The sequence below is a fragment of the Mugil cephalus genome, chromosome 17, assembly GCF_022458985.1.
Source record: "Mugil cephalus isolate CIBA_MC_2020 chromosome 17, CIBA_Mcephalus_1.1, whole genome shotgun sequence".
In the NCBI taxonomy this organism is placed as follows: Eukaryota; Metazoa; Chordata; class Actinopteri; order Mugiliformes; family Mugilidae; genus Mugil; species Mugil cephalus.
This window is the reverse complement of record NC_061786.1, coordinates 15524371-15551765: the sequence shown is the minus strand read 5'-3', so window position 1 is coordinate 15551765 and position 27395 is coordinate 15524371. Positions and strand designations below refer to the sequence as shown.

General features: G+C 42.2%; 4 protein-coding genes and 1 non-coding gene across 8 annotated transcripts in view; 2 read left to right on the top strand and 3 right to left on the bottom strand.

Moving 5' to 3' along the window:
• The window catches only part of pcnt (pericentrin), a 31656-nt gene extending 31350 nt beyond the window's left edge, over positions 1–306 (bottom strand). Inside the window, exon 1 of the mRNA XM_047610387.1 lies at positions 125–306. Within this exon, the coding sequence (XP_047466343.1) occupies positions 125–172 (48 nt within the window). The 5' untranslated portion in view covers positions 173–306. The remainder of the gene's footprint in view (positions 1–124) is intronic.
• A 915-nt stretch (positions 307–1221) lies between these two features.
• On the top strand, positions 1222–4745 carry zgc:112416 (uncharacterized protein LOC550509 homolog). The gene is made up of 8 exons (XM_047610386.1): positions 1222–1282; positions 1421–1477; positions 1554–1631; positions 1860–1933; positions 2019–2222; positions 2474–2588; positions 2657–2802; positions 2907–4745. Exons 3-8 carry the CDS (start codon positions 1598–1600, stop codon positions 3129–3131), a joined length of 798 nt encoding a protein of 265 aa, XP_047466342.1. The 5' UTR covers positions 1222–1282; positions 1421–1477; positions 1554–1597; the 3' UTR covers positions 3132–4745.
• trnak-uuu lies at positions 3592–3664 on the bottom strand. The gene has a single exon. It is a non-coding gene; the product is annotated as a tRNA-Lys (tRNA).
• atg9a (ATG9 autophagy related 9 homolog A (S. cerevisiae)) lies at positions 3937–14205 on the bottom strand. Its single transcript, XM_047610385.1, has 20 exons — positions 14040–14205; positions 13713–13765; positions 12583–12738; positions 12428–12471; positions 12233–12297; positions 11963–12112; positions 11631–11772; positions 11393–11533; positions 11182–11302; positions 10832–11007; positions 10620–10742; positions 10183–10370; positions 9206–9359; positions 7070–7249; positions 6747–6959; positions 6443–6663; positions 6174–6291; positions 5830–6088; positions 5544–5689; positions 3937–5458 (listed from the first exon to the last, which is right to left on the bottom strand). Exons 3-20 carry the CDS (start codon positions 12683–12685, stop codon positions 5450–5452), a joined length of 2553 nt encoding a protein of 850 aa, XP_047466341.1. The 5' UTR covers positions 12686–12738; positions 13713–13765; positions 14040–14205; the 3' UTR covers positions 3937–5449.
• A 7371-nt stretch (positions 14206–21576) lies between these two features.
• Positions 21577–27395, top strand: part of myo10l1 (myosin X, like 1) — a 41338-nt gene continuing 35519 nt past the window's right edge. For 2 of the 4 annotated variants that reach the window (XM_047611643.1, XM_047611642.1), the window contains exon 1: positions 21577–22294. In XM_047611643.1, the coding sequence (XP_047467599.1) occupies positions 22274–22294 (21 nt within the window). In that variant the 5' untranslated portion in view covers positions 21577–22273. The remainder of the gene's footprint in view (positions 22295–27395) is intronic. The other 2 variants (XM_047611645.1, XM_047611644.1) reach the window with 1 other exon arrangement.

Below are 27395 nucleotides of genomic sequence, written 5' to 3'. Positions count from 1 at the left end.
ACATTAATATAACTGAAGGTGGGGTAGGTTTGTTAGTAGCAGCGGAATAACGCAAAGCTATGACAAAAGAGTTTGCTAAATGCTAGCATTCGGTATTAGCATGCGTTAAACGTTAGCGACAAACCTTCGCTCTCCCAGCTTCTAGTTTCCTCCGCCGTTCATCTTCATCCATGTCTCGGTTTGGATAGAGTCGATTAAAGCTCAGGACATGCGTCCCAATTCAGCTGAAAAGCACAACAACCATCCGCTTACTGAATAAGTTAACTAAAACAAAAATCTTTGAGCTTCCTTCGCACACAACTGTCAACAGATAATATTCAATATGGCCGCCAAGACGGTTCAACTCCGCCCTTATTGAGTTCAGTTGAATTAACGGTCCAATAGCATCGTGGCAGTCCTCATCTTCAACCAATCAAAACTCCGTCCTTTTTGATTGACGTCGTTTGTAGCCAATCAGAAGACGGAAACTCAAACCATACTTGTGTTCACGTCTATGTTTTGAATGGACAACTTTTACAACAATCTCATCAATTTATTTCAATACAAATACAGATACTATGAACCCAAACACACCACCAATCACTTTCCAGTAGCAGGCATTGAAAAGGGGAAATAAATAAATGAATAACTATTAAGGAATAAAAAATAACTAAATAAGCGCGTACATAAACATTATACTTGCTGGGGATTTGCCAAGTTTCTAGCATGGTTTCTATAGGCAACAGAACAAGGACTGAAGGGCGGGGACAATGCAAACTAGGATCAGCTTTAGATCGTTTATAAATGCCTTCATATAGAGTCTGTGTCTATACTGAAACTCTTCGTGGGCTCACATATTGCATTAAAAATTTAAACAGCTTTTGTCACTAGCAAAGTGCATTTGTCATGTTTAGATGAAATGTATCCATCAGTTCATCTAACCAGTCTGATCAGTCTATTTGACTGTAGCCAAATGAGGTGAACGTGCTTGTAGTTATCACCACTAGGTTTATTACTCAACAGAGCCCTGGGAAAAAGTTTTTGGCTTTTGCTTCTTAACAACTAATCAATAAAAAGTGTCAAAACAAACACGGAAACTTGGTGATTTGATGTGGAAAGATCATTTCCATTGTTGCTCCCCCTCTCTCGCAGCCTAGAAACCGAACCAAGCTGGTATGCAAGTCATGTTCAAGTGCCAATCCTAAAACAGGCGTGTCCCATGACAACCACTTTGTGGATTTAGCTTGACACAAACACACAGGTGCACGCAAAGTTTCCGTTACTGTGAATGCCAGGATTTCAGGTAAATTAGATGCTACATTAAATTAATTTAATTATTCACGTGTCTATCTGAATATTCGGGCAGGTCTATATATATATATATTTCATATAATTGCTTTCAAAATTTATAATAACACTGTTTCTTCGTGGAAACCTTTAGAATGGCACTTCTGTGGTTGACCACATGATAAGACTCAGACTCAAATTGCTGAAGAAGGTAAGTGATATTCACATTCATTTAATTTTTTTTTTTTTAAAGTAAAAATAGTTTTAATTAGCTAATAAAGTATCAGATTCTTACTGATGTTCACAGAGACTGGAAAGCATAAAGGACAATATGGATGACAGAGCAGAGTCTGCCCAGTCCGCAAGTATGACAGTTGTTTTAAGTGTTTTGAAACCAAAAATGATTAAAATGTCTTCCCAAGTTCAAAAATGACACGGCAGCATGTGCATAAACGTATCTTGTAGTAGGCTGATGTAAAATTGAGCCTAAACACTGACAAAAATAATTCGCAAATTCCTGGGAGCCGACGAAAGAGGAGAAACATATTGGGAAGACAGATGAAGATTAGTCTCTGTAATCTTTGTCTGTTCAGGGAGTTACGATGGACAGATGGATGCTCTCCACCGTGCAGTGAGGAGAAAACAGGAGCTGCTGCAAAGACTGAGGGTCAGAAAAAATGTTCTGTTCATTGTCATATGCAGACTGCCATGCATTCAACGTTTCACCTGTCATTACGCGTGTGTCTGTGCAGGAGCAGCATATGTTAGAGGACCTAAACAGACCTCACACCTGGGGAGGGGCGCGAAGACACTATCGGCCACATTTCATCTCTGCCCCACAGCCACCTCTACCACCCATACCGCCCATACACATCCACCAGCCAGCCCCTGTGCTGCCTTCCCTGCCACCTCCACAACCTTACCCACCCCAGCCTCCCCGCATCATCCAACAGACAGTGAGACACTCTACATTAATTTCAGACATGCCCAAAACTTCTGCTTTATACATTTGCATTGTGCTAATATATCATATTAATTTGTATAAGTGCAGTTTGATCAGTTTTCTGTGTGTGTGTCATTGGAAGTATTTATTTTGGATATCGACTTTGCATAAAGGTGGGAGAGAAAAATGGGTCTGGTATCTTAGGAACGCATTTGCACAAATTCAATATGCAAGAAAAATACTAATTTGTCATTCTCTGTGCAGCTACCCCAGCACCCTGCCACTATCATACAACAGCTGCCACAACAGCAGCCACTGATTGCTCAGATTCCTCCACCTCAGCTCTGCCCTGCTCCACGCTCAGGCAGCATCAAAGAAGGTATGCAACAGCTCATGGAGATATGTGCTGTTTAAGTCACCCTGTATTTATTTGTATGTTTTACACAGACATGGTAGAACTGATGCTGATGCAGAATGCCCAGATGCATCAGATCATAATGCACAATATGATGCTGAAAGCCATGCCTCTTATGCCCCTGTCGCCACCTGGTGGGCCCAGCCACTGTGCATCTCACGCTTCATATCTTGGGCAGGTACTTATGCATACTCTCTGACGTATTTTGATGATATCCTATACATAACCTTTACATAACTGCTGTTTCTGTCACTCATCAAAGTCCCAAATCTGTGTTTCAAGGACAGCTACCATGGAAACCAAGGTTTTGTAAGGCCAGATGTCAAACATAGGGGAAGCGCTGTTCATCATCATCATCACTATGGTCCTAGCCCCACAGCACCACAGCTGCCTCCTATCATCTACCCCACATGGCCACCGGGGGTGTCGTCTGTCCCTGCAGGAGCTGGGGGGTTCATATCATCGTTACACCATGCAACAGCACCTGTTACACTCCCAACTCTATAGTATGCATACATTCACCACAGCACATGCAGCATGTCTTATACACTTCATTCATTCTTTTCATTCATCCACATTAAGTAGTTTGATTGGATAAGATTATTAATTTATCAATTTATCAATCTTCAACACAATAAAGTGTGCAATAAGTGATGTGGTGTGACACTTATTCCTCATAATATTTTGAGAACTCCAGAGACATGAATTACAACTCCTTGTATGCAGCAGCATGCTTGCTTGGCCAATGTAACGGATTCTATTCACGTACAGTTGTGTACTACTACTACAACAACCCAATACGTTAAAATGCTTGACATATCCAGTGGCTACCACTTCTTGCATTGTTTATACATACGTACAAGCCCGATTGTATCTCGTCTTTGAAGGGAAAAAAAAAAAATTAAAAAAATAATAATAAAAAAAAAAATTAAAAATTAAAAATGGACAGTAGGAGGAAAAATATTACCGCCCGAACAGGGACTTGAACCCTGGACCCTCAGATTAAAAGTCTGATGCTCTACCGACTGAGCTATCCGGGCTCTGGAGCTGTAACCTCGCGCACCGTTTAAAAACCGTTAGGTACCGCACTATTACTATGTTATTACACAACATATTTTCAACATATATTATATATTGCATTATATCAGTAGCAAGTTACGTTTTTAACTGTACTGCATAACACCACCGCTGTGTTCGAAGCATTTCTGTCATTTAGACTAAAGCGAAAGTTACTACATACCCGCATTCCTTACATACCACGGTCTTAGCGCGATTACGGCTCCTCGTCAAGATTCGCGGTTTTCAGTCTATACACCAAGTACTTGCCTTGTCTTTAATTGATGCATTTACAGCTGTACAAAATGGTATTTTACAGTATCAATAAACAAACAAAAAATAAAACTTCAGTAATCACTTTAACATTACTGCACCGCATATCTCCCTTTTCAACATCCGACTGCACGACAGTAAACACATCCTCGATTTACAGCTGTTGATCATCACGGCACATGCCTTTGATAAATAAAATATGTATAAGAAAATAGATAACACACAATCCAAGTAACCCTCTTAATTTCTCAATGATTAAAGTGCTTCATTCTTGACTGAAATAATCGGATTATGACAGAGTATTTGTGCACTGAATATGTAGGACGTGGTGCGGTGTTCTTGCTGTGAGGTTTCTCTTCTTTAGGATGAGTACGTGTGGTTCATGCACTTTCATTTGGGTTTGTGTGCAACAAAAGTCAGTATTACCGCCTTAAAACAACCTTGTGTGTTAACCGAACCTTTTACCAAGTGTGCAGAAAAATAACAAATGGCAAACAAACGACAGTTTGGCGACATCAGATTAAAACCCTCACACACAACCTACCTGGTGGCACAAAATGCTGCTCCCCTCTAAATCTGATGAATTAAATATTGTTTATGCTTTTGATGAAATGACCCAAAAAACATTTATTTACACTGTGCATGAGTGCATGCAGAATACCGTCCCAATTCTGTACAATTCCCCTTTTAAAGAAATCTATCTGTCTTTGCAAACGGAGACAAACTTAAATAGGAGTTTCTAAACGTTTCCTTTTTAAACTCCTCTGTTGAGAAACAAATGCAGAAAGAATTTAAAAAACTATGTTATTAAAAATATCAACGGAACTTTATACTAATTGAGGCCTTTGTATATTTTGTAAATAGGCAAAACAGAGCCGGATACACTTCCTCCTGCTATTTAGAGTCACACAATGAAAGTCTGTGTTACTGGCACCTATTTAAACACATTTTGATGAATGTCTTCATTGTTACAGAAAAGCTATACGTCCTTCTATTTTTCTTCTCATACCATCTGCTTTGTGGGACAGCACTATATGGATTACTGAGGTCCTAATGTTTTGTATTTTCCCATGGCAACATACCAATGATGCCTTCAACAGTGCAGAGAAGAGTGCAAAATTATTTTTACATGGCAAAAACACATGCACTTTCATTATGTAATCTTTTGATACGATAAAATGTGTAGTGTAAAATGATGTTATCACTGGTTAAAAGAAAAAACTTGATCCAGAAAGTTCTCCTCTGATGAGCAGGTTCATCCCAGCGGCCTGTTTACGTATCCTAAAGTCATGAAATAAGTCGTGGTGTCGTCAGCTCAGCGAGTCTTTTAATGGCCAGTGGCGATATCAACTTAAATCCGGTTTAACTACTTGCAGGGCATCCTCTTGTACGTTGCCATCCTCATCTGTCGGATCAGATGCTCATAAGGTCATGGTTTGGACAAGGACTGGTTATCTCTAGAGGGTAGGATGAGGATACGTATTCACATAGCTTGATTATGTCACCTGAAGAGAGAGGAATAGAATGATATAATTGTTATATGATGTCATAATGAAAGATTTTAACTCCAGTCACAAAAAGAGCGTTCACCCTGTGTATGCGAGGAGGCATCTCATCCTCCGAGCTCTCCTCCGGGAGTGGTTCATGGTGTCGTGCTGCTGGTTGACCCTCCTCTGCCCATCCTCCCATGGGCACACGGGCTGACCTCACTACTTTTGCCCCTGCGCTAAAAGAGTCTGGAAAACACAAAGGTATAAGAAAAACTTGTAAAATTCCTCTAAACGATTGAGAGGAGAACCTTTGTGTCAATCTCAAAACAAAACAACTGTTATTATATTAATATAAGAAGCTGAGGGTTAATAAAAATATAAGATACCTGTGGTGGGTCCACTATAGCGCCGCTGTGAGGCTGCCCCCTCCTGGCCTGGAGCGGAACTGGCGGAGGCCGAAGCTGAAGTGGGAATGGTGCTTGGGCTGGGAACTGTGGTGGGGAAAGTGTGCGAACGAGGGAAATGTCTGGAGTGAGGGTGGGGTTCGCTCCTTACTTCATCGGGGATGCTGTCACTGCTTTCATCACTCTCCTGTCGGTGCCACGTGTGACGGGACAGCTCGCCACGAGACTGCTGTTTGTGCATCTTCACGGAAAGAAGAGCGGAGAGTGCGTGAGTGCGGCGGAAGTCGAAGGGATGCGTGAAATATTCATGATATATCTGAATTTACCTCATGCATATAAAGTGCGTGGATGCTCATCTCGGTGGAGGCATAATCTGAGAGCACAAGGCTGGTAAGCTGACCCTCCCACGCACTGCTGCCTGAGCTCACAGTTCGGGCGTCAGTCCTAGAAGAGGAAAATAGGACATGAAGAGGAGGGGGGACGAGGATAAAACGAAGATGAAATATATTATAATATATATAAAAAGAAGAAATATATTTTCATCCAGGAGCTCAGCGAGTATATCAAGACTCAGAACATATTCTTATATCCTTACCCAGAGCCTGCCATTGTTTTGGAAGTTTGACCAGCCCTGTGAGCTGCACTTAAACTGCCTCTCAGGTGAAGACTGCTGCTGACTGGGGAAAGAGAGCGTAAGGCAGACGCCCCATCACTCAAGCCAGCAACAGCGTGATTGGCTAAAGAGCTGTCCCGGCCAAAATGAACAGAGGCCAATGTGGAGGGGCCTGCCAAGAGGTTTGCCACGAGACTTCTTGGCTACAAGAAACAGACAAGAGAATATGATGAGATGGAAGTGAATGATCGCTGAAGCATCTGAGCATGAATGTTTATCACCACACCTCTGACTCTGACAATGAGAGTGGATGCGTGTCAGGAGGAGCCCCCGTGGCCTCTCTGTGCACTCTTTCTTTTAGCTGGCTGATGAAGTGCGTTGTCTCTCGAGGAGGCTGCCACTGGGGGTTAGTGATCGCAAAGTGCATCAGAGACAACTCTGTCTTCCCGTCCTCTGCTTGCTGGTATATAGATGCCTCCGTCTTCCCCTCTGACATCCACTGCAGAGGGAGAACCAGTAATCAATTCAGTTCATACATAAGCACTTTACATAGACACTGGCAAATGTGTCTGAATTCATTTGGCTGCGCTTGATGAAGTAGTCCCTCACCGCAGGATGTCCGTGCTGCCTGATGTCCATCTGAGCGAACGAGCAGGTGTCTCCCACTCCGACCACCTCCACGGTGAAGTTTCTGAAGAAATCGATGATCTCCAGAGATTTTCTCCTCAGACAGAAGATGAGGATGATCGGAGTCACCACTGGACTGATCAGCTCCTCTAAAATAAACACCTGGAAGATAAACATAGTTGGGCATGTTATACAAAATAAACTATTAATCTATCAAAGCTGCAATTGACTGGAGGAATAGTCGAGTGGAGATTTAATCTCTCATCCAAAAAAAAAAAACAAAAAAAAACACCAAGATAATTTTCATCATGGCACTAAAACCCCTTTTACTTCAAGTGCAATTTTATAAGACAATTAGATATGAATGTAAATCCATTACAGTAAGCCTAAAACTCTTACTTTGACAAGTCATAAATGTAATGCAGCCTAGAAGACTTGAGCAAGTTAATAAATACTGAAGAAACTGCACAGGCATATTGGGAGGATGAGGTCAGTGGGAATAGAGGGTATGCATGTGACATCACAGCTAGGGGACGTCTCCATGGTTACGGCCACTGAGTGGCAAAAAGAAGACAGTTGAGCATGGAGATTAGCAGCATTAGTTTGAATCATAGCCTTTAATAGCGTCTCAATTGTAAAATTAATTTAAAAAATAGGTGAAAAGCTGTTGTGTGATTGACTGAACCAACAGATTTGAAAAGCAGCAGAAGGTATATATTTACAGATATCTGTCAAAGAAAAGAGAAGTAAATTGATCCCAGTGTTACTAAGAAACAACTGGAATCCAGACACAGAAACTTGGTGTTGTGGTTCACATTTTGTGTTGAATGAACCCTAAGCTACTACTTACGCTACGTTCTGGAGGGCTGTATGATAAGTTTGTGGATGTTGTCGTTTTGGTGTAATTACTACCGACAGTAACTATTTCAGTTCCAAAAATAAATAACAATAAAATAATAAACGTAATTTTCTCAGTAAAGCTCTTAGCATTAGCATTTTTTTATTTAGCTACATTTATCATAACTGAAATGAACTCAAACTAACTGAAACTGAGGCTAATCCACTTTTCCAAATCCATACTAGTTCACATGGATCATGGTCGAGTCCAATTATCCTTAATTTCATGTGACGGTCCACATTTTTCCCAGTCTCGCTGTATTTACTGCTACTGAGTGGCATGTTTTTGCCACTCAGAGGGGCGTGGCCCCAGGTGGCAGTGATGCCGTCTATATCAACAGTTTCCCTGTTGTATTGCATTACATACCGTATTTTCCGCACTATAAGGCGCACCTAAAAACCTCCAATTTTCTCAAAAGATGACGGTGCGCCTTATAATCCGGTGCGCCTTATATATGGACCAATATTGAGCCATAACAGGTCTCGCAACTACGGTAAGCAACCGCCGACCTCATTTTCCCCCGTAGAAGAAGAAGCTCGCGGTGCATGCTGGGATATATGACTGCGCGAGGCGTGCCGTTCCATTTCCATTTGTGTGTTTACGTAAAGACCCCAAAATGGCTCCTATTAAGAGACACGCTTACGACGCAGAGTTTAAACTCAAGGCGATCAGTCACGCAGTAGAACACGGAAATAGAGCAGCAGCGAGAGAATTTAACATTAACGAATCAATGGTGCGAAAGTGGAGGAAGCAACAAGATGACGCCAAGTGCGCCAAGTAAAGAAGACTAAACAGTTTCCGAGATGAGTGAACGGAGTTGTCAGAACGCTGGTCTGTAATCTATTAATAAAGTTTGACTGGCCTATCTACTGTAGCGTTTATTCTATGCGCCTTATAATGCGGTGCGCCTTATATATGAACAAAGTTTTAAAATAGGCCATTCATTAAAGGTGCGCCTTATAATCCGGTGCGCCTTATAGTGCGGAAAATACGGTAATTACAACTTAAGTACAATGCAACATCTTTCCATCCCCCTAAAAAATAAGCTTACATGGTCTCTGCCATTTTGGGAACACAAACAAACACATCACAATATTATCTCGACATCTCTCATGTGCACTGTCCTTAAAATCTGATCCTATCTGATCTGATGTGATCTTCTCTTGTGTTTTTGAGATAATATGCTTGACATTTTCTCTTTGTTCCGTGTCTTTACTCACTGCTTTGTACTGGAAGAGCTGGGAGAACTGGTCTCGGGTCTCATATCTGTGTGCGTTGCCCTGCCAGTGGTCGGGCATATAGTGGATATGAGCAAGGATGACCCTCAGTAGCTGCTCAGGACAGAACACCATGTGTTCGTCAGGAATAAATGACCTGTAGAGAGTAAGAGGTGTTTCAAAAGAAGTTAGAGCTGGGAGATAATGTAATGACATTCTGTCTCTAGCCAAACTCAAAGGAACAGATTTAAATACCTTATAGTTATATTTGACCACTATATGGCTGGATAAAGGCTAAATCTTATTATTTTTCATATAAAATCTAAGACATTCTTGTTTGTGGCACTGTTGTTTAAAATGATCAGGGTGCCTGAGAAGCTTCAAAGACAGAGTACAAAATAGCATTATACGGATACAACTAAATTCCTCAATGCTTAGCAACTTCATTTTAGAGCTAAATCAGTTTTCAAGTAGTCAGAAGCTCCTTAAGGAAGGAAACCCTCTTAGACTCATCAGTTGTGGAGCAGAATAAGCTGCCAAGGAGCCTTAAAGGGATTACAACTCTGGGTGGCTTTAAAAGTTCAATAAAGAAGTGACTCAGAGTTAATGGTTAACATGGAGAACAGCTATGATTAGTGTCTTGTGGGCTTGTTTTACAGTTGTGTGTCTGATGTTTGCATTTCAAACATTGTTCTAAAAGTGATACAGGCAAAGAGACACATGTGGAACCAGTGTTGCTGTTTTAGATATTTAGCACTGATTAGCTGCTGCAGGCTGGGCTGCTGTTTCCTCCCTCATCTGTTTTCCTGCTTCATTGAACTTCATAATGGAAATAAGCCATTGGACTTTGTTGTGTTAGTCTGACCAGTCATTAAACAATACGTCTGCTTGTTTGCAAATTGCATAATATGTGTTACTTTAATAAAGTGGTTCTATTATTATGTGTGTTTAGATACATAACATGTTGAGTTGATCTCTACCTGCAGACTGTGATGCACACTCCGAGCAGTGTAATTGATGAGAGAACATGTTCCACTGAAAGAACATCCTCGTCGTAGATTGTCAGGGCGATGAGAACGGCCAGAAGAGACCCGGCGAAGAAAGCTACATTTTTGGCAACTACTGTCAGCAGTGGCGAAAGGAAACAGTTCATGTACTTGGACGCGGCCTGAATAAAACAGGAACAAAGGTGGAAAAAAAAGAGGAAGAGAAAAGGTGGAAATGGCTTAATTATTAACTCTGCAAGGCAATGAATGAGAAACGTGTGTAGTCTGTGGATTTACGATTTCAATACTAAACCATCTTAACATTAACGAAAATTCTCCATTGTTACATGTAAAGCTACTTTCCACATATATGAAGAAAAAGTCTCTCTCTGAGTAGGATTTACAACTGAATGGTGAGTTGTTGCACTGACCTTGTAGCCTTTGGTGAGACGTGACATTAGCTCGTGGTCCAGCTCGTTGAAGTGACGCAGGTAACACCGACCATAGAGAGACCAACATCTCGCCCCCAAAGAGCCAGGCTCTCGTTTGATCACCTGGGTACACATGACTGCTGTCAAGACCATTTGATGCAAAAGGGACATCGTTTAAAGTTCCTGTGTGCGTGTGCGTCGTGTCCATTCACCTCGGTGTAGCTGAAGAAGGCGTAGAGAATCTGCCACACCAGTATGACTGGGCACAGCAGCAGATTGGCAATGCCAATCCACAGAATACGAGACGCGAGCCTGTCTGCAAGCTCCAGCCGGTTGCCTCCTCTTTTGTACTCTGGTTTCAGACTCCACTCATTTTCAAACAGAGAGCCTACAGAAAAAAACAGCAGAAAAGTAAACAGGTTTAATAAAGAAGGCTTCATCGTAATTCTAATGCATGTGCTCATTTGCAAATGTATCTACACGGGAGAAGAAACAAAAGGCAAAACACACACGTGTATAAATGAATCACAGAGAAAAACAAAAAAAAACACCACAGACGCACCTGGTCCCCAAAAGAAGATGAGTTCAAAGTTGTACTTGAGACCTCGGGTGTAAAACACAGACTCCCCGAGCACAGGAAGTCGAAAACGTACAGGAAGGAGTGATTTATTCACCATGGCAACCTAGTGAAGTACAGGGGAAAAAAAGCAGCCACGTCAGACATTAACAGTTCAGCAGTGGAACGGTATTATTGATATTTTGTGTGTACACACCATGTAGTTTTTAAAGCGGAGGATGCGGTGGTAAATATCTAGCTCTGTTAGTTCTTTTTTATGGATACAGATCTGGTGTTCCTTCTGGATCTCGACTATCCTGGCCTGAACCTCCTGCCATGTTGCATAGGGAAGCTCCGACTGAAGCGCAAAAAGGACAATGCAGATCAGTTCAAGGTAACTGGATGTATTTAATGTCACAGGACATTACACGCTGACACCTTTTTTCCTGACTCACCATGCTCATCTTCAGGGCGTTGATGTAGAAGGATCGGATCTCCCAGTAACAGCACACATTGTAGAGGAACTTGACCAGTCGATGAAGCCAAAACACTCCAGAGATTATCAGCAAAAAGATCACGAATGCATTGTCTCGGATACTGGAGGAGGAAATATTAGATTTTAAAATTTACAAAGACATATGCATGTACGCAACAGCATGAAGGTCATGGCTTTGACGCATTTCACTTTTGTATGTAGCAAAATAAAACACACTAGATCCAGGCTGTGTGTGGGTCACCAGAGAAAAATCCACTAAAGTATATTTCCCAAATAAAGTGTCAGACTCACCGGGCGCTGCAGACATCCATCGGGAGGAACGCATCAGGCAACGTGACTTTAGACGAATCTGTGTGGTTTACAAACTTGTTGGCAAAGAGGACGTCGTAATCCACACAGTTAGCCAAGAAGACCGTGAAGCCGACAACAAACAGCAACTGACTGCAAGGAGAAAGGAAGTGGGAGGTGGCAGAAGGAAAAGAAAATATAAAAACATACATAAACATTAAACTCCATGTATGAAAAAAAGAAATCAACATTGAGGATGAACAGGATACATACACCAGCTCAAAGATCTCCCCCAGCAGCATACAGGTGAATCCATTCTTCTGATGCAGATTATAAACGTACAGGACATTAAGGAAAGTTGTGAATGAGTCATTAGAGATGACTGTTGCAAAATTAGTGGTAGCACAGTTTGCTAAGCAGAGACATGCAGGGCAGAGAGCACCAGCCCAAAAATAGGCAAAAGGATATTCTCTGGAAAAACAGGTCCAGGTTTTCTATGTGGTGCCATTGAGCTGCAAAAGATTCATTTGAAATTAGAAGCTGTTTGACATCGGCATCAGTTTAAAACAGAGGGGTGTGTTCCTGTGTAAGATTTGTTTCTGATTTGTTTATGTGCGTCATACATTTGGCTCCTTCAGGCACATGCATCAGCAGGTTCTCCTCTCCGGGGGGAGAGTCGCTGTAGGACGCCTCCAGGCGCTGGTACTCCGTGTCAAAGTGCGCCATAGTGACGGGAACTTTCAGTCTCACCACCGAGCAGCCGAACCTACTGCTACAGACTGGATGGAAACAGAAAGTTCTAGATGTCACATAACCATAGAAAACGTTTCACACAGGAAAGAAGTATTTTGTGATTGAAACTCTTCTGAAAGGAGAGGACAGAGGTCAAGTTGTAACTCCGAAGCTGGACACGGATACTTGCTGACAAAGGAGGCGTCCTGACTAAAGTGCACTCTCCTTATTAAATACTGAAGGCTGCATGAACCGAAGAAGCTTCACATAAAATGTAAACGAAACACAAAATGTGTCCAAATGAGTGCAAATTCAGTTTCTTTATGGTACACGGCCTGGGAAACACTCATGTTAAACTTAAGGAGAATCCAGAGTACATAAGTACTTGTTGTAGTATAATAATACTGCTAATATAGTAATTTAAGAGTGCTACGCTGTTGAAGAAACATGGACGTTCAACTTTATGATCATTTTGGAGAAAGCCGTGTGTGGTGCCGCTAAAGTGCGGTTTCTGTTATTTAGTTAAGTCCACTGACTAGATAGTTAACAATAAAAAACACGTCAACACAATGCATTTCACTTGTACTACAAATCAAAGCCTTCAGAGTGAAAGCACGGCTAAATAAATGAATTCAATTAATTAAGTGAAACTAAAAGTAAGTAGAAAGATTGGTGACAAAGGTGTCTGTCTCAAGGTACAGCTTCTTTGTTTTATTTATGACAGCACATCAAAAAGCCTCTGGGTACATAACAATTAAACCGAAAATAAAGCTGCATTGTAACCAAACAATGCCACCTGACAGGAATGAAGTACAAGCAAAACTATTCCTCAAGCTACACCTTATTGTATTGTTCATGCAATAAAAACATGTTCTGGTGCAATGATTTCGGCGTGAAGCTAGCTTACACCGTACAAAAGAGGCTCTTTAAATTTAAATAATTAATAATATACACTGGGGAAGCCTCTTATATTCACTGAATACATAAATACATGTGGTACCTCTGATGTTAGCTAGCTTACCTCCATTGCAGTACAGCACGTCCCATCCAGCTCTGTTTACTCAACATTTCCAGCTGTAAAAAAAAAAATAAAAAAATAAAAAAAGAAAGAAAGAAAAGGGGAAGAGCTATTTTCCTCAAAGCCGCCTACGGAGTATATTATAGGATAAAGCAGTATTAGCTTTTGGAAGGATGAAACAAAAATATCTGCCTTTTTTTATTCGTGTCTGAAGCCAAGACAAGAGGGAGCTGATTCAGGTGTTGTTGTTGTCGTGGTTTGACAGCACGGGCCTGCCTCCCTCACCAAAAAAAAAAAAAAAATACGTATCCCGCACCATGAATTTCTTACCGTTTCTGCCTCCTCTGTGTCGCACTGAAGCAGTGAGTCCACGGGGATTTTGCCAAATAACGTTTTTTTTTTATTTTCGTTTTCTCTTCTCCCTCTCGAATTTAGACACGAGTAGGTTTCATTTTCGAAACAGCTAGCTAGTGTAGCCCCTGTAAGTGCTGATGGACAGGGACGTCAGCCAATCAGAAACGGATCCCACCAATGGGAAAGATTTGGACCAATCATATTTAAGAAGAGGCGGGTCCAAGGGCTGTGCTGCTCTGCGATTGGATGGCTGACACACCCTGTACGGACTGTGGGTGATTACTACCACCGTCTGGTCATTTTAAGTAGTACACCTATTTTATTTTTATTTTATTTTATTTTATTTTATTTTATTTATTATTTATTTATTTGTTTATTTTTATTATTAATTTAATTTAATTTAATTTAATTTATCTTATCTGATATAATACAATTATGAATAAAATATCTTGCATAGAATAATATCCTTCTTCCACCTTTTATTGTTGGGATTTTGTTATGGGCCAAAACAAAACAAATAGATAACTTTATTTTATATTATATAATATAATTATATATATAATTAATATATATAATTATATCTATATATATATAATAAAATATATGAAAATATAAATAATAATATATTATATAATATATAATAATACAATATTAAATAGACAAAAAAGTTAATAAAATCATTCACATTAAGCAGTTTCCTTGTTAATCAAACTTAAAGAGATCTTTGTTGATCGCACAAAAGGCTGCAAGAAAATGAAAGGTTGTCTACAGACAAGAATCTAATTCAGCATAAAACAACAATAAATAAGTGGATAATAAATCAATGCTTAATTGTGTGGCTTGCCAGGCATCTACCAAGTTCATATTTAATATCCTCCACTCCAGAAGGACATGAAGTTGGTGATTACACATACGGTTTGAGTGAAGTCGCCCACAATTGTGCTTCAGAGATTTTAGCAGCATCGATTTTTTGCAGAAGAGCCACTAAGGGACCACTAATGTGTCCAACAGTTTCCATCTGCTTAATTGCACATTGTATATAACAAAAAAAAGTTTGAGGTTTAAACTTCTCAAAATAATAATAATGATAATTCATATTTTTTTGCACAGGAATTTAAATTGCAAGATCACATTTATGATTTTGTCACTGATTAACAAGTTATGACAAATACTGAATTATAAATGATCCTGAATGAGTAATAAAGTGACATAAAGTGGATGAGGTGCAGGGGCTGACACCACAGTACAAAGATGATATTTTGCAAAGCCAAGCTCACCTCCTGTCGCCCTCAGCGGGGATGAATATTCATACACGATTGTTAAGCCTCTGGAGTGACAGCTGGGCTTTTGTTCACGGTGTCACTGCATTAGTTATACCGTTAACACCGGTGGCTGTGTGTGTTTGTGTACGTACCCATGTGTACTAAATTCAGTAATGACGATTTCATTAACCAGTTTCCCAACAGGGAATTTAATCATGTGTCTGATTTGGATGGTCTGACCACACAAACCAAAAACATATAGTTTCTCTGATTTTTCTTTGAGTTTTCTTTAATTTATCAACAACATACATCTTACCTAATTTTTCCCCCATTAAAAGAGTTTTATTTATTTATTTATTTTTTTTTAAAAAAGGGCAGGGGTGTCTTCAGTCAGGAGGGAGTCAGTGTAATCCAGTTATTATAGTGATCTGGGCAATTTAATCTCTTCTGATTAGGATTAGGCTTCATTCATCTTAATCCAGTAGAAAAAGTCTGTCACAGCGAAGCTCACTAGATGATAAACACCAAACAGTTTCCAGATCCAGAAGCACAATTCATCTCGATGTCTCTGAATTAATGGATCTTCATGTGTTAGACCATGACACAAATTGACATCTGTGCATAAAAGGTTGATAAAAAAATAAATAAATAAATAAAAACAGACCCAGATAATAGATATTTTGTTTTGGTTTTTTTTACATTTCTTTTCCCGAAAGTCCAGATTATGAATCTAGACTATTGCGTGTGTATGGGTTTGTATGCTGCAGGCTATAGCTAGCTGATTGAATTACCCCACTGTCTGTGGGGAATTAGGGGGCTGCACTGACGGCTAATTTGGTCCCCAAGACGTGCCGTCATGCTGCCATGCAACCCATGCTGGGATCGCCGGGGTGGGTGGGGGCAGGCTGGAGCAGGTGGGGGTGCCTATGTAGGGGGGTGGGGGGTTCTGAGTGGGGAAACTGGGATGAAGTCATCTCTCTAGAGCAACTTAATTAGAGCCCCTTCCTGTACATGCACCCGTGGAAACCCAACACGGCAGGTATGAAATCTCGTTCACTCACCAGATCTCCTCCTTAAATTTTAAATCGTCTTCCTCTCGTTGCTGGTGCCCCTGAGGCAGCTCTAATCGCCCCACTTCCCTTTGAGTCGGGTTGTTATTTACTGGCTATTCATTGGTGCCATCGTGTGAGTAGGTGTTAAGAGACTGCAAATCATTATTCTGTTTTTGTCTAAAATAAATTGTCTTTTTCTTTGATTCATCGATTTAATGATTTTCTATTTTTTAAACATTTATCTGTGCATATTATAAGGTTGAAATGTTACTTTAAAGCTCTTTTCAAACAAACAGGAATGACATTTGAACTCCCTGCAAGTACCAAGAGTATAAATAAATGTAATTTTGCAAAAATATTCCAGCCAGTATCTACTTATCACTGAGGTGTTCATATACTGAGCTTAAGAAAATTCATGTTTATATACGTTTTCAACTACAAAGATTAAAATCACACTAACAATGTCAGCTCAGCAACATATCAAATTGTCAAGCTGCTTCAAATATGAATTTCTCATAGAGATGAATGAATAAAGTGTCTAATCTAATGTAAATAGCTGCTACAAGGCCGTAAGCTTTAATAAGAGTTGTAGCTGAATGAGACCTGAAATAATCCAGATGAAGATGAAAATGAAAAAACTAAATAAATAAAATCTGGTGATCTTTCCTCTAAATATAGACATTTAGATTTACATGCATATATCTATTCCCACGTCTCAACCCCTGTACGCTCTTACTTCCCCCCGACAAATGCTTTGAAGGCTCGTAGACGGAAAATAACACGAAAACATGTACAGCCACTGAATGGATTCGTTTGATATCAATTTCCTGTCCATGTTTCATTCGAGGGGAGACACAGATATGACTTATGTAGGGAGGATGAAAGCCTAAGGTTCTGTGTGTGTGCGTTACATCTATAATTCAGGCAACCTGAACAAAGACATTCGCTAATCTCTGTCCTCATCTTCCAATGTAGAGGATGAGAAGGACCTACATTAGTCTTTGTTTATCTCGCACGATGTCATAATGGAGTATGGAAGTATTGTGCGTGAAAGATTAAATGTAAAGAATAAATCAGCTGAGAGGAGGAGAAAAGACATAAATATGTCATTTTCTTTATTACTTTGAACAAGGCCGGTAATGTTTTTACACAACTATCTTATTCTGTCATCTCCTGTTCTCAGAAATTTCAAATGCAACGCCGCAAACTGTGTGTGCGTTGAATGAGTCATCCAGATCAGCTGACATCATGTTTGTCCCTGTGTGCATTAGACATGAACACATGAATCATTGCATCCTTCGCCGTGATGGTCCCCGTGGAGTGAACTCTGACACCAGCCAGCATGACTCGTCCCTCAGAAGCACCAGGGCGCCTCGTATTCTTTCTTTGTATCTATTCTTTTCCATATATGACATTCATTTTCAACTTTATTAGCACAGAAAGGCATTTTAACACACAGATCTTTCTGGTTATGCTATTGAATGCCATCGACTCTTCTGTGCAAAACTCGGCACACGGTTTTCCGCCTGGTTTTGTCCCGCACATCCAGCCTCACGTGTGTTGTCTGCGTCTTTTGCAGACGCTTTAATGCTCTGAATCCAGACGTGCAAAACGCGCTCCAGACATAAAGGCTGCCGATCGATAGCAGCAGTTTAGTCAATAATCAATTAAGTGAAATGGAAAAGCGCAGACGGAGGACGCCCATGCAGTTTGAGACAATGGAAAAGCAATTTATCAATCTACCAGTCGACCGGTTTGCATTTGTTTGGCACATTTCGTGCAGGTTGGTCAGATTCAAAGTCCTTTGGAGAAGATCCTAGCGAGCATGAAGGAATGCAGTGTGTGTCCTGTGTCTTGATGGGTTGATGAGCTGATCAATGCTGAAATGAATGTTTGTGCTCTGCTGGCAGGGATTTAATACATGACAAATAATTCAAAATAAATCGAATTAGAGACTCTAACTAACCTCAGGTACTCAATATCGCATTTCCTTGAGACCGTGCATGCCTGTGCACTGTTGTCATTTGTATTGATGATGGATTTTAACAAAGCTGTAATAACATCTACTCCTAGAGGAGAGGATTTAGATGTTGGCTTTTACACACTAATAATGTAACTACCTCGGTTGAATTTAACCACACAATGAATCCTTTTTTTTTTACATTCAAAGACCTGATTGGTAGTTTTTTTTTTTCCCCTCCAGGCCTGGTTTTGGATTGTCCCATTTCACCGGTTAACCATCACCACAGAGCGTGGCTGAAGATCAATCGGGGCATTTCACACAGAGTTTCCCTTTGATTCGGCGTGTCCTCTCCGGCGGCCGTAAACAGTCTGGAGTGTGAGAGGAGGAGGTCACAGAGGAGACACGGGGTAATGAACGAAGGGAGATTTATGGACGCACCGGTAATAAAGCTGATCGGCTGTGACATTGTGAGTGATGCCTGTTAGTGCATGCAACAAATGACACGCGCACTCACTCGCTCACACGCACACGTGTCACATGATAAAGTTAACCGTCAGGACGTTTCCATGGATATGTGGATACAGATCCAGACTTATTCTTATGAGAGCTCGGCTTTGGAGCTCTTCAGTAAATCTGTCTGCATTTTTCAGTACAACAGGACCCACTGACACCAAAACACCTACCGCCACACACACACACACACACACACATATTTACACAACGCAACAGTGAGAGGAGAAGGAGACGTCAAGGAGAAAGGGAGACAGAGTCAGATGAGTAAGCAGAGTTCTGCTCCCCGACTCGCAGGGAACAAAATCCATCCCGCAATTCACTCCGCCGAGGGTCACTCGGCCCCGTGGTTGTCATGGTAATGAGAATTTAATAGCCCAGACTTTCTGATGTCTGTGAGTTTTAGTGCGTGCGTTTGCTCCCATACGCATGTACATGTTAGAGGGGAGGTCTGCTGGCTCGATGGCTTTCAGCCATGTAATCGTGGACAGCAGAGACCCCACAACCCCCTCACACACACACACACACACACACACACACACACACACACACACACTCCCCGGGGGATTTCTCTGCTCAAATCTGTAGCTGTTGCTTTTAGTCTATTGACTTCCATGAGAACCTAAATCAAAATACATTCAGGGCATTTGGTAAAAGCACCCTGCAGAACCAGCCAGGACAGGGTTTAGTACAGATCAAAAGCAATGAGCCCAAGTAGGTTGGGGCTACAGGGACGTGCATGGCAAACAGAAGATCAAAGCCACAAACAAGAGCTGAAGCTGGTTAAAAAAAAAATCTAACACAACATTAGGTGATAATGTATGTTTTACGCTTTTGTTGTGTAATATTGTAAAGTGTAATTATGTTGGCAAAATCTCAATAAAGGTTTGTTTAAAAAAAAAAGGAAAGGAAAGGAGCGTGGCAATGTGTTTGTAGATTTGTTAATTTCTAATGACCGGCCATTTTTCACCAGGAAAACCATGGGTGTGTACGGGTAAAATAAAACACACAAAAACACAACAACAACAAAAAAAGTTTATTTCATGTGTTCTGCAGCCATGTGTGAACAAAGTCACTTATCTTTGTGGTTTTCTATAAAATGAGAAAATCGTGAATCATTATTTTATATTAGATTTACTGACCATTAGTTTCAGCTCAGGTTAACACGTGTCCAGACTTAAAATATCCTCAGTTGCAGTTCAGCTCATACGTGCATCAAGAATTCAGTGGATTTTTTATTCCCTGTGTGCTGTATATCACAAATGTTACACACGATAAATGCGTTACCTGTTCAATACTCTCCAGTGCGAGCTGAATGTGAATCCGTCTTCTCGTAAAACAGCAAATTATATCAGCGTCCTTTTTGGAGCCGCGATTCATTAAACTTTAAGAAGAGAGAAAGCAGTGGAGATAATCTGAGAGTCCATTATGATTCGTAAACACTGCCCCGGGGGCGCCTAATCAGACCGAGAGGGATGTAACCTCTGTTGGTCCTGTGTCAACAAACTGGTCTTGGCACCTGAATGCATCACCACTAAACACTAAAGCATCTCTTGAGACTTTGGGAGGTTCACAGATGTTTTAACAAACACAAAACATAAAATCACCACACTTATTATCTGCATTTACTTCATGTCAAAGTATAACTTGTTGCAGAAATGTGACTCGCCTTTCAGTTGAATGAAGCATCATCCTGGTTGATGTTTATATACCAGACCTGTGGCCTGTTTCAGAGTCTAGACAATGTTTCTGAACGCTGCACATTCTGCCCCAAAGGCCAGTCCATATTAAGGACTGTAAGGCTCAGGTCTCATTTCCTGAGTGCACATATGTGTGCGTACTCGTACAGACGCGCACACACACACACACACACACACACACACACACACACACACACACACACACACACACACACACACACACGTTTCTAACAAAACACGGGCCCCTGTTGTTGGGTCTAGTTCTTGAACTGTCTCCCTGATGAAGATGGAGGGCATGGTGAAATAATACGTCCAGGCGTGCGTACAGAAGGTCCACCTCCTCCCCTCTACCTCCGGGGCTCCAGAGGGAACGAGCTGAGCTTCACAATACTTTACCCCCAGAGAGGCCTCTGCCTGCTGGGCTCCTGATGGCTGCACCTGGCCCCTGCAGCCTCGATCTCTGAAAGGAAGAATTAAAACTACATCGCATGAACCAGCTGTCAATCTGTTTCTCTCTCTCGGCCGGACTAACTGTTGTCTTTGGGGACACGAGGCGTTGTTCTTCCTGATCTGGGGGTGTTTTCCCCCCGCTGCTCTGTTGTGTGCGGTGTGTGTGTGGTAAAATATATCATTTTTCAGCCTGGAGGGGAGGGGGGGTACTGACTGACCCTGTAACCAAACCTCATTCTATGCAATAAAGAAGACACATATTAACTCTTCCCCTCCAGTCCAGTTTTCTTATACTTTAATATCAAGTTCAAGAGCAGGCGAGGAATCAAAAAGGACATCTATGTAAATGGAACACAGTGAATTGTTATATAATTATATGCCAACGGATAAGATGTCAGACCAGGTGATGAATCCTTCAACAGCCTTTTTTTTGGTCAATATCGTCAATCTGGTTCACTTCAGGATCAACACCTGTAATTGGGCCAAGAGGGACCGTGGATCTTTCATCTAGTTCTGGGAGTCAGCAACCGGCTCGTATTTATTCGTAGGTGGATCCTTTAAGAGGACTTGTTGTTTTTGTGGTTGATCTGCAGATGTTTGCCCACCGTTAACCGAAGACAGTAACGCTTCAGCTGGGGTTTGCTCACACATCTGTGTGCTCTTCATCGGAGCTTAATGTGTGTGTGTGTGTGTGTGTGTGTGTGTGTGTGCGTGCGTGTGCGTGCGTGTGTGTGTGTGTGTGCCTTGCATCGGAGGAGGCTGCGTCTGCACCGCCCCGTCGGTATGTGCGGTGGGCAGCGTCAAACTCATTCTGCCCCCGGACTGGTCCTCTGACAACCCCACGCACGATACTCAGCAAACCTCACACATATGCACACACGTATCCCCCACGCATACACAAATATTCATGCACACATACACTGGTACACCGAACCGAGGCAGACCTGGAAAACCGGGGCTCTACATCCGACGGATCCCTCGCGAGGACAATTTTAATTTTTCATCACACCCTCCTTGGATTTCTCTCATGTGTTTCTCTTTGCGCATACATCCCGGGCGCTGCTGAGGTGCGTGTGTGTGCAATTTGAGTCACTCCGGGGATGAAAGTAAACGCCCGTTGAATGGGAAACGCGAATACAGAGACAACGTTACCTTTTCCTCGTCTTGGCGAACACGCTCACCCTCGCATCGGTGAGATTTGCGCACCCGAGACCGGTGCCGGTGTCTGCGCTCTGCCGGGCCGGGCGCGCGTCGTCTGGGAGGAGTAGGCAGGATGGAGGCGTTTTTCACGGAGGTAAGCCATTGACAATATGTGTCACTCTAATCGAGCTAAACATTAATGACAGATTAAGAGTTCGCGGGACGGCGGAGCCTGGATTTCCGCTGGTTCCGTGTTTATAGCCTGCTGCAAGATCCACGGGTTTTCATTTTTGATTTACGTCGATATTGGTTACGGCAGGTGTTGCCTCGCGCTCGACCCGCCGTTCCCAGTGAAACCACAAGAAGCAGGCCTGATATTATAGATGCATGCATTTGAGAATGAAACACCGCGTCGATTTCATTGTCACTGCAGAGCATCTGGGGCCTGGGTGAATTAATTCGAAGCAGAGCTGCAGAAAAATTGGCCAAAGGAGAGGTGACACGGGCTTTTGCATCCATAAGGCTGGCTCTCGGATTAAAGCCAATCTGCTGAGGGAGGATGGACCGTGTTGGCCTTTAGCGACAGACCTCCCTCACCATGGTGCCGTGAAGAGACCCCTTCTGTGTTTTTTTTTACTGCGAATGGGATGGAGATGGGATCCACCGCTGGGTATGGGCCCATAGCCCACAGGAGGGTGAAGGAGGAGGAGGAACAGGGGAAGCAGAATGAAGGAGAGCTGGGGGGAGTGTAGATAGAATAGGTGAAGCAAGAGGGAGATAAATTAACAGCTGGTATTGTAATTGAATATTAGTTAAATCAGCTGTTGGTAGTTCAGTCACCCCTTCGGGCTGAGCTTGGCCTGTTGGTCTCTTTTATCTTCAGCATAAATCTGTTTCATTTTGCCCAGTCTGATCCACAGTGGTGGACATTTTCTCTCAGATTTGTAGAGTCTAGATTCTACGCTTTCACACCCACTAAGGAGTTGCCACCTGTCCCTTCTTTTGGATTTTGTTCCTCACACCCAATTTGGTGGCACAGGCCAACACAAATCTCGTGAAACGCCTTCTTGGCCATTGATGCAGTACCCCCCCCCCATCTTAAGTTAATCTGATATGGGTTTAAATGCCTCTCACACTGGCAGTGATGTCATTCCATTTATTAGTGTGTGTGCGAGTGGTTGTGTGGGTATGCGTGTGGGCAGAGATCCCTGCTGTCCATGCGAGACTCTTTATATTCAAGCTGGGTGATATTCTGATCGTCGTGCAGCCACACAGTGCCACAACCACGTCTCTGCTACACTACTTCCAATCCGTCTGTGATATATTGATCATATTGATTCATCAAATAAGCGGACCTGCATCCCCAAACGACGCCGACTCTGAAACCCCTTGTGACATCTGAAAATGGAGTGACTTATTGAGTTATGATGTTTGGGGCCTGCAGTTGTGCACAAGCCGCTTACTTGATACTCAGAAACATGACTTCATGCAGCGGGCCGCTGAGTAATCAGTCCTCATAAGAAGTGTCTGTCCAACATCCACTTAGTTTCGTTCCTCTGCCGCTTTCATCACCCCATCACTCAATCTTACATCCCTGCATTCACCCTGTTTGTCGCTCTATCCCCAAAAAACAGAAACAGCTGATGTCTCTCCCTGTTCCTCCCTCAACCCAGGCAGAAAACGTGATAGTTGGCCGGTCGGCCAAGCATGAAATATCAGGTGGCATCAGACTACTGTATAATCACTGCAAGTTCAAACCCGGGTTGGTTAGTTGGGGAGAATTTAGTGACATTACATGCTCTAAATACTTCCTCAAATCTACATATGTTGTTTTGGAATACGCTAGCTAAACAACTCCATGAGAAGTTTTTAGGACGCTTGTGGAGAAACTGCGTCAGTGTGATCCCGGGTTCAAGTTCCTGAACTGGGTCACACATGCATTCACTCAAACTTGGAGAGAAGAAACTCATATCTGTCACCTCTTTCATCATGCTGCGATCAAACGTGACAACAGATATTGGAAGCTGTACTGCAGGATTATTTCATATAGTCACACGTCTGTTGCATTCAAGCCTCTGCCAAACGAGTTCCCCACCATTCTGCAGCATACCAGAATTCTAAATATATTATTTGTGGTGTTATTTCCCACAGTGGTGCACCATCGTGGCTTGTTTGCCAGAGTTGAGGAGGGGAGCAGCAGTATGGGTGGGAACAGAACTAGCCTACAGAAACTGGGAGAATGCATGTGGCAGAGAAGCAAAAAGTTATGACTGTAACCTTGGTTCTACGAATTGATCTTGAGGACCCAAGAAAATGTTTTAATGCTCCAGATAAAAATTTAACTTTGCGTTCAGATGAAAAACCCAAGTTTCCATTTGGATTCTCGTCGGGGGAAGGGGAAGACAAACGTTGTGCACCGTAGCTTTAAGAAAAGGAATTATCTCATGAAGGCTGTTGAGTGGGAAACATCCAGTAATACTAACATTGCTGACAAGCTCAGAGGTGATATGTCTGGCCTGGACTGCAGGTGCACAGCCGCTATGAACCGAAGTGACAGACAAGTGTGAATGTGTTAAGGACTGCTGCGGTATCACAGGTGCCCATTTATATTGACACTGTCCTGCCTAATAAATCTTCATTCACCATCGTGTAATTTGCTGAGTGTCCGATGTAGCGTGTCCCACACAAAGTTATATAGCACTGAAAGCTTTCACACATTGAGGTTGATTGTTCATGCAAAGAACTCGCTCTGCAGTAAAATATTAATCAAGCTGATGCATTCTGTACCGGGTTGCTTGCATAGAAGCTGCGAAACGTTCACGTCGACACATGCAAAGCAGCCTCCACGTGATTTTGTTTTACAGCTTGATAACCGAGTTTATATAAGCGTGTTAAATATTGCGCTTTTGTTTGTGCACTGGATTTAAAGATCTTAAAATTAGCGGAACCCGCGTCCGTACATTGTTGTCCACGTTATGCATGATTCTGAATGCGCGCTGCAGGAGGATGGTTCATTGGAGGCAAAGCACACAGTCGCTGGAGATGTGTGACCTATATTCAGCAGCTCCAAACACATTTGTTCTGCTCAGGAGCTGCATCAGCTTTGCGCTCCTCTCTCCCTCTCTCCGCTTTTCCCCGTCTCTCTCATGGTCTCTCTCTCCCTGCGGCCACTGTGTCTTGGTGCGTTTCCACCTCGCTCCAACCAACCACTCCCTCCCCCTTCTGGCAGCTCTCCTTCGTCTTCTGTTTCCCATCTCTCACTTCTCTTTTTCTGATACTCTCCTGCTTGTTCTGCATGTGTAGGGGCGCGACAGCATCTCTGATTCAGTCAAATTAAAGCTATTTTACGGTGTGTGAATAAAACAGCATCTCCCATAATCCTACTGTGATGGAATTGGGGTACACGACAGGAGAACGATAATAAGATAATAAGATAATAAAACGTCACAATTGGATGCAACAGTGGGAATTCTTGTCACGCTGACTCTTTGTGGGACAAGAATTCCAGTCCATCATATCCCACAATCCTCTGCACCTGAACATCAACTCCCAGCATCCGCTAAGGCTCAGAGGAGAAAGGCTGTTTCCATGGTGCCCTGTTTCCGCACTGTTGCCGTGGAGTTTTGTTGCCAGGGTGGTGGGAAAGGCGGTTGTTGGGTTGGGGAGGGGGGCGTGCAACTGTAGTTTAATCCAAGATGAGAGAGAATGTGATAATTAGCAGAGTCCTGAAAGAGGATTTGCACTGTACAGACACACACTTGCATACGCACACATGGCGCGCGCACAAAATACCATCAACAGCTGCTTCTTTCAGCTGCTTAGCAATTTAGCAATAGCCTCTGATCTGGTTTACTTTGGATAAATCACCCATGTGTTTGTTTTGAAATTCAGCACAGGTTAAAAAGGTTATCTGTCCAAGCCTGAGATATTCTGTAATAACAGTAAAGCCGGCAAAGAGGGAACACGGTTTGCTTATGTGCTCAGAACTCATGGCACTTCTGTATCTGCAGCACAGTAGCTGTGGGAGACAGCGTTGACCTAATAGTTTCTGGCTGTGTGTGTGTGTGGGATTGTGTATCAGATTAGTCAAATGTCCTCACAAGAATAGGAACGAGGAGGCATTTTGAAGTTAATTGTCACATTTACATGGAGTGAAGCAAAAAGTAATCATAAGACCTTCTGTCATGTGATCATAATAACGTTTTTGGATATTGAAACCACTACCTACTGCTGAGGATAACATTGTATTCACTTGTTCCTGATGTTTTTATACCTGCTGTGTTAAATTTTAACAGTAATCTCTTTAAGTGACAGATGTGTCTTGTATTCTGGCAGGTGACATGCATCCATCCATCCACATACACACACACACCCGCCCGCACGTATAAACACATGTTGTCGCTTTCCTTCCAGCTGTCCTAATCTTCTAAAAGCCCCACTGCCGCCCTGATGGCATTATCACCTTTAATGGAATATTACTGACACAGTTTTGGTCTCTGACACAGGCCGAGCTGCACAGGAGGGGATGGATGAGAGCGCTTTAACGCGGTCATGTCAGGAAATCAAGGCAACAGCAACAAGTCCCTCCAGTTCACACACAGATTTATCAGATATGTCACCATTAAATCACCGCTTCTAACCGGGCTGTCGCTCTGAAATGGAAAGTTCGACGTTGCATAGAGGAGCTGGCATTGATAAGATTCTGGCACTGAAAAGTTGTGATGACAACAATTTTAACTGCAGAGATGCAACAGAGATTTAAGTGAAGTTGCTCAACGAAACTCAATAATTTGATCCATGAGGTCTGTAGGCTCCTGCATCAGTTTGACACAGAGTTTAATACAGAACACATAAAGTAATCTCTCCATCAGTTCGGGGTCCTTGGGCTGAAAAACTTTGAAGACCCCTGGCCTATAAGATTTGGTGTTGTTTTTTTTTAACTCATGCAAAACTGTTCACTCTTTTAAATTTTAAATTACATCATGTTTAATTATGTGAAAATGTGAAAATCATTGAATACTGTATGAAGGTTACGGTGCACAATCTCCAGCAGTTTTTGCTGCTGTTGCACTTGGTTGTTCACATAAAAAGTGTCAAGAATATATGTATATTAAAAAAATGAAAGAAAAAAAAATGCACACAGTGTTCAAGTGGCGTTAAGTGGTTACGAATCTCAACTAGTAAATATGTTGAGCTTACAGAAATTGAATGACGCTGCTCTCCACTCAAGACCAGTGTCAGGAAGGTATTGTGCG

What these genes read in the sequence shown, in the direction of transcription:
- zgc:112416 (XM_047610386.1), top strand. Translation starts at nt 1,598, where the DNA reads ATGGATGACAGAGCAGAGTCTGCCCAGTCCGCAA. An exon ending in AGCTGCTGCAAAGACTGAGG is followed by an intron (nt 1,934 to 2,018) that starts GTCAGAAAAAAT and finishes GTGTCTGTGCAG; the next exon opens with GAGCAGCATATGTTAGAGGA. An exon ending in CCCGCATCATCCAACAGACA is followed by an intron (nt 2,223 to 2,473) that starts GTGAGACACTCT and finishes TTCTCTGTGCAG; the next exon opens with CTACCCCAGCACCCTGCCAC.
- atg9a (XM_047610385.1), bottom strand. Translation starts at nt 12,685, where the DNA reads ATGGCGCACTTTGACACGGAGTACCAGCGCCTGGAGGCGTCCTACAGC. An exon ending in TCCGCTTTAAAAACTACATG is followed by an intron (nt 11,303 to 11,392) that starts GTGTGTACACAC and finishes GTACTTCACTAG; the next exon opens with GTTGCCATGGTGAATAAATC. An exon ending in GTCTCACCAAAGGCTACAAG is followed by an intron (nt 10,371 to 10,619) that starts GTCAGTGCAACA and finishes TGTTTTATTCAG; the next exon opens with GCCGCGTCCAAGTACATGAA.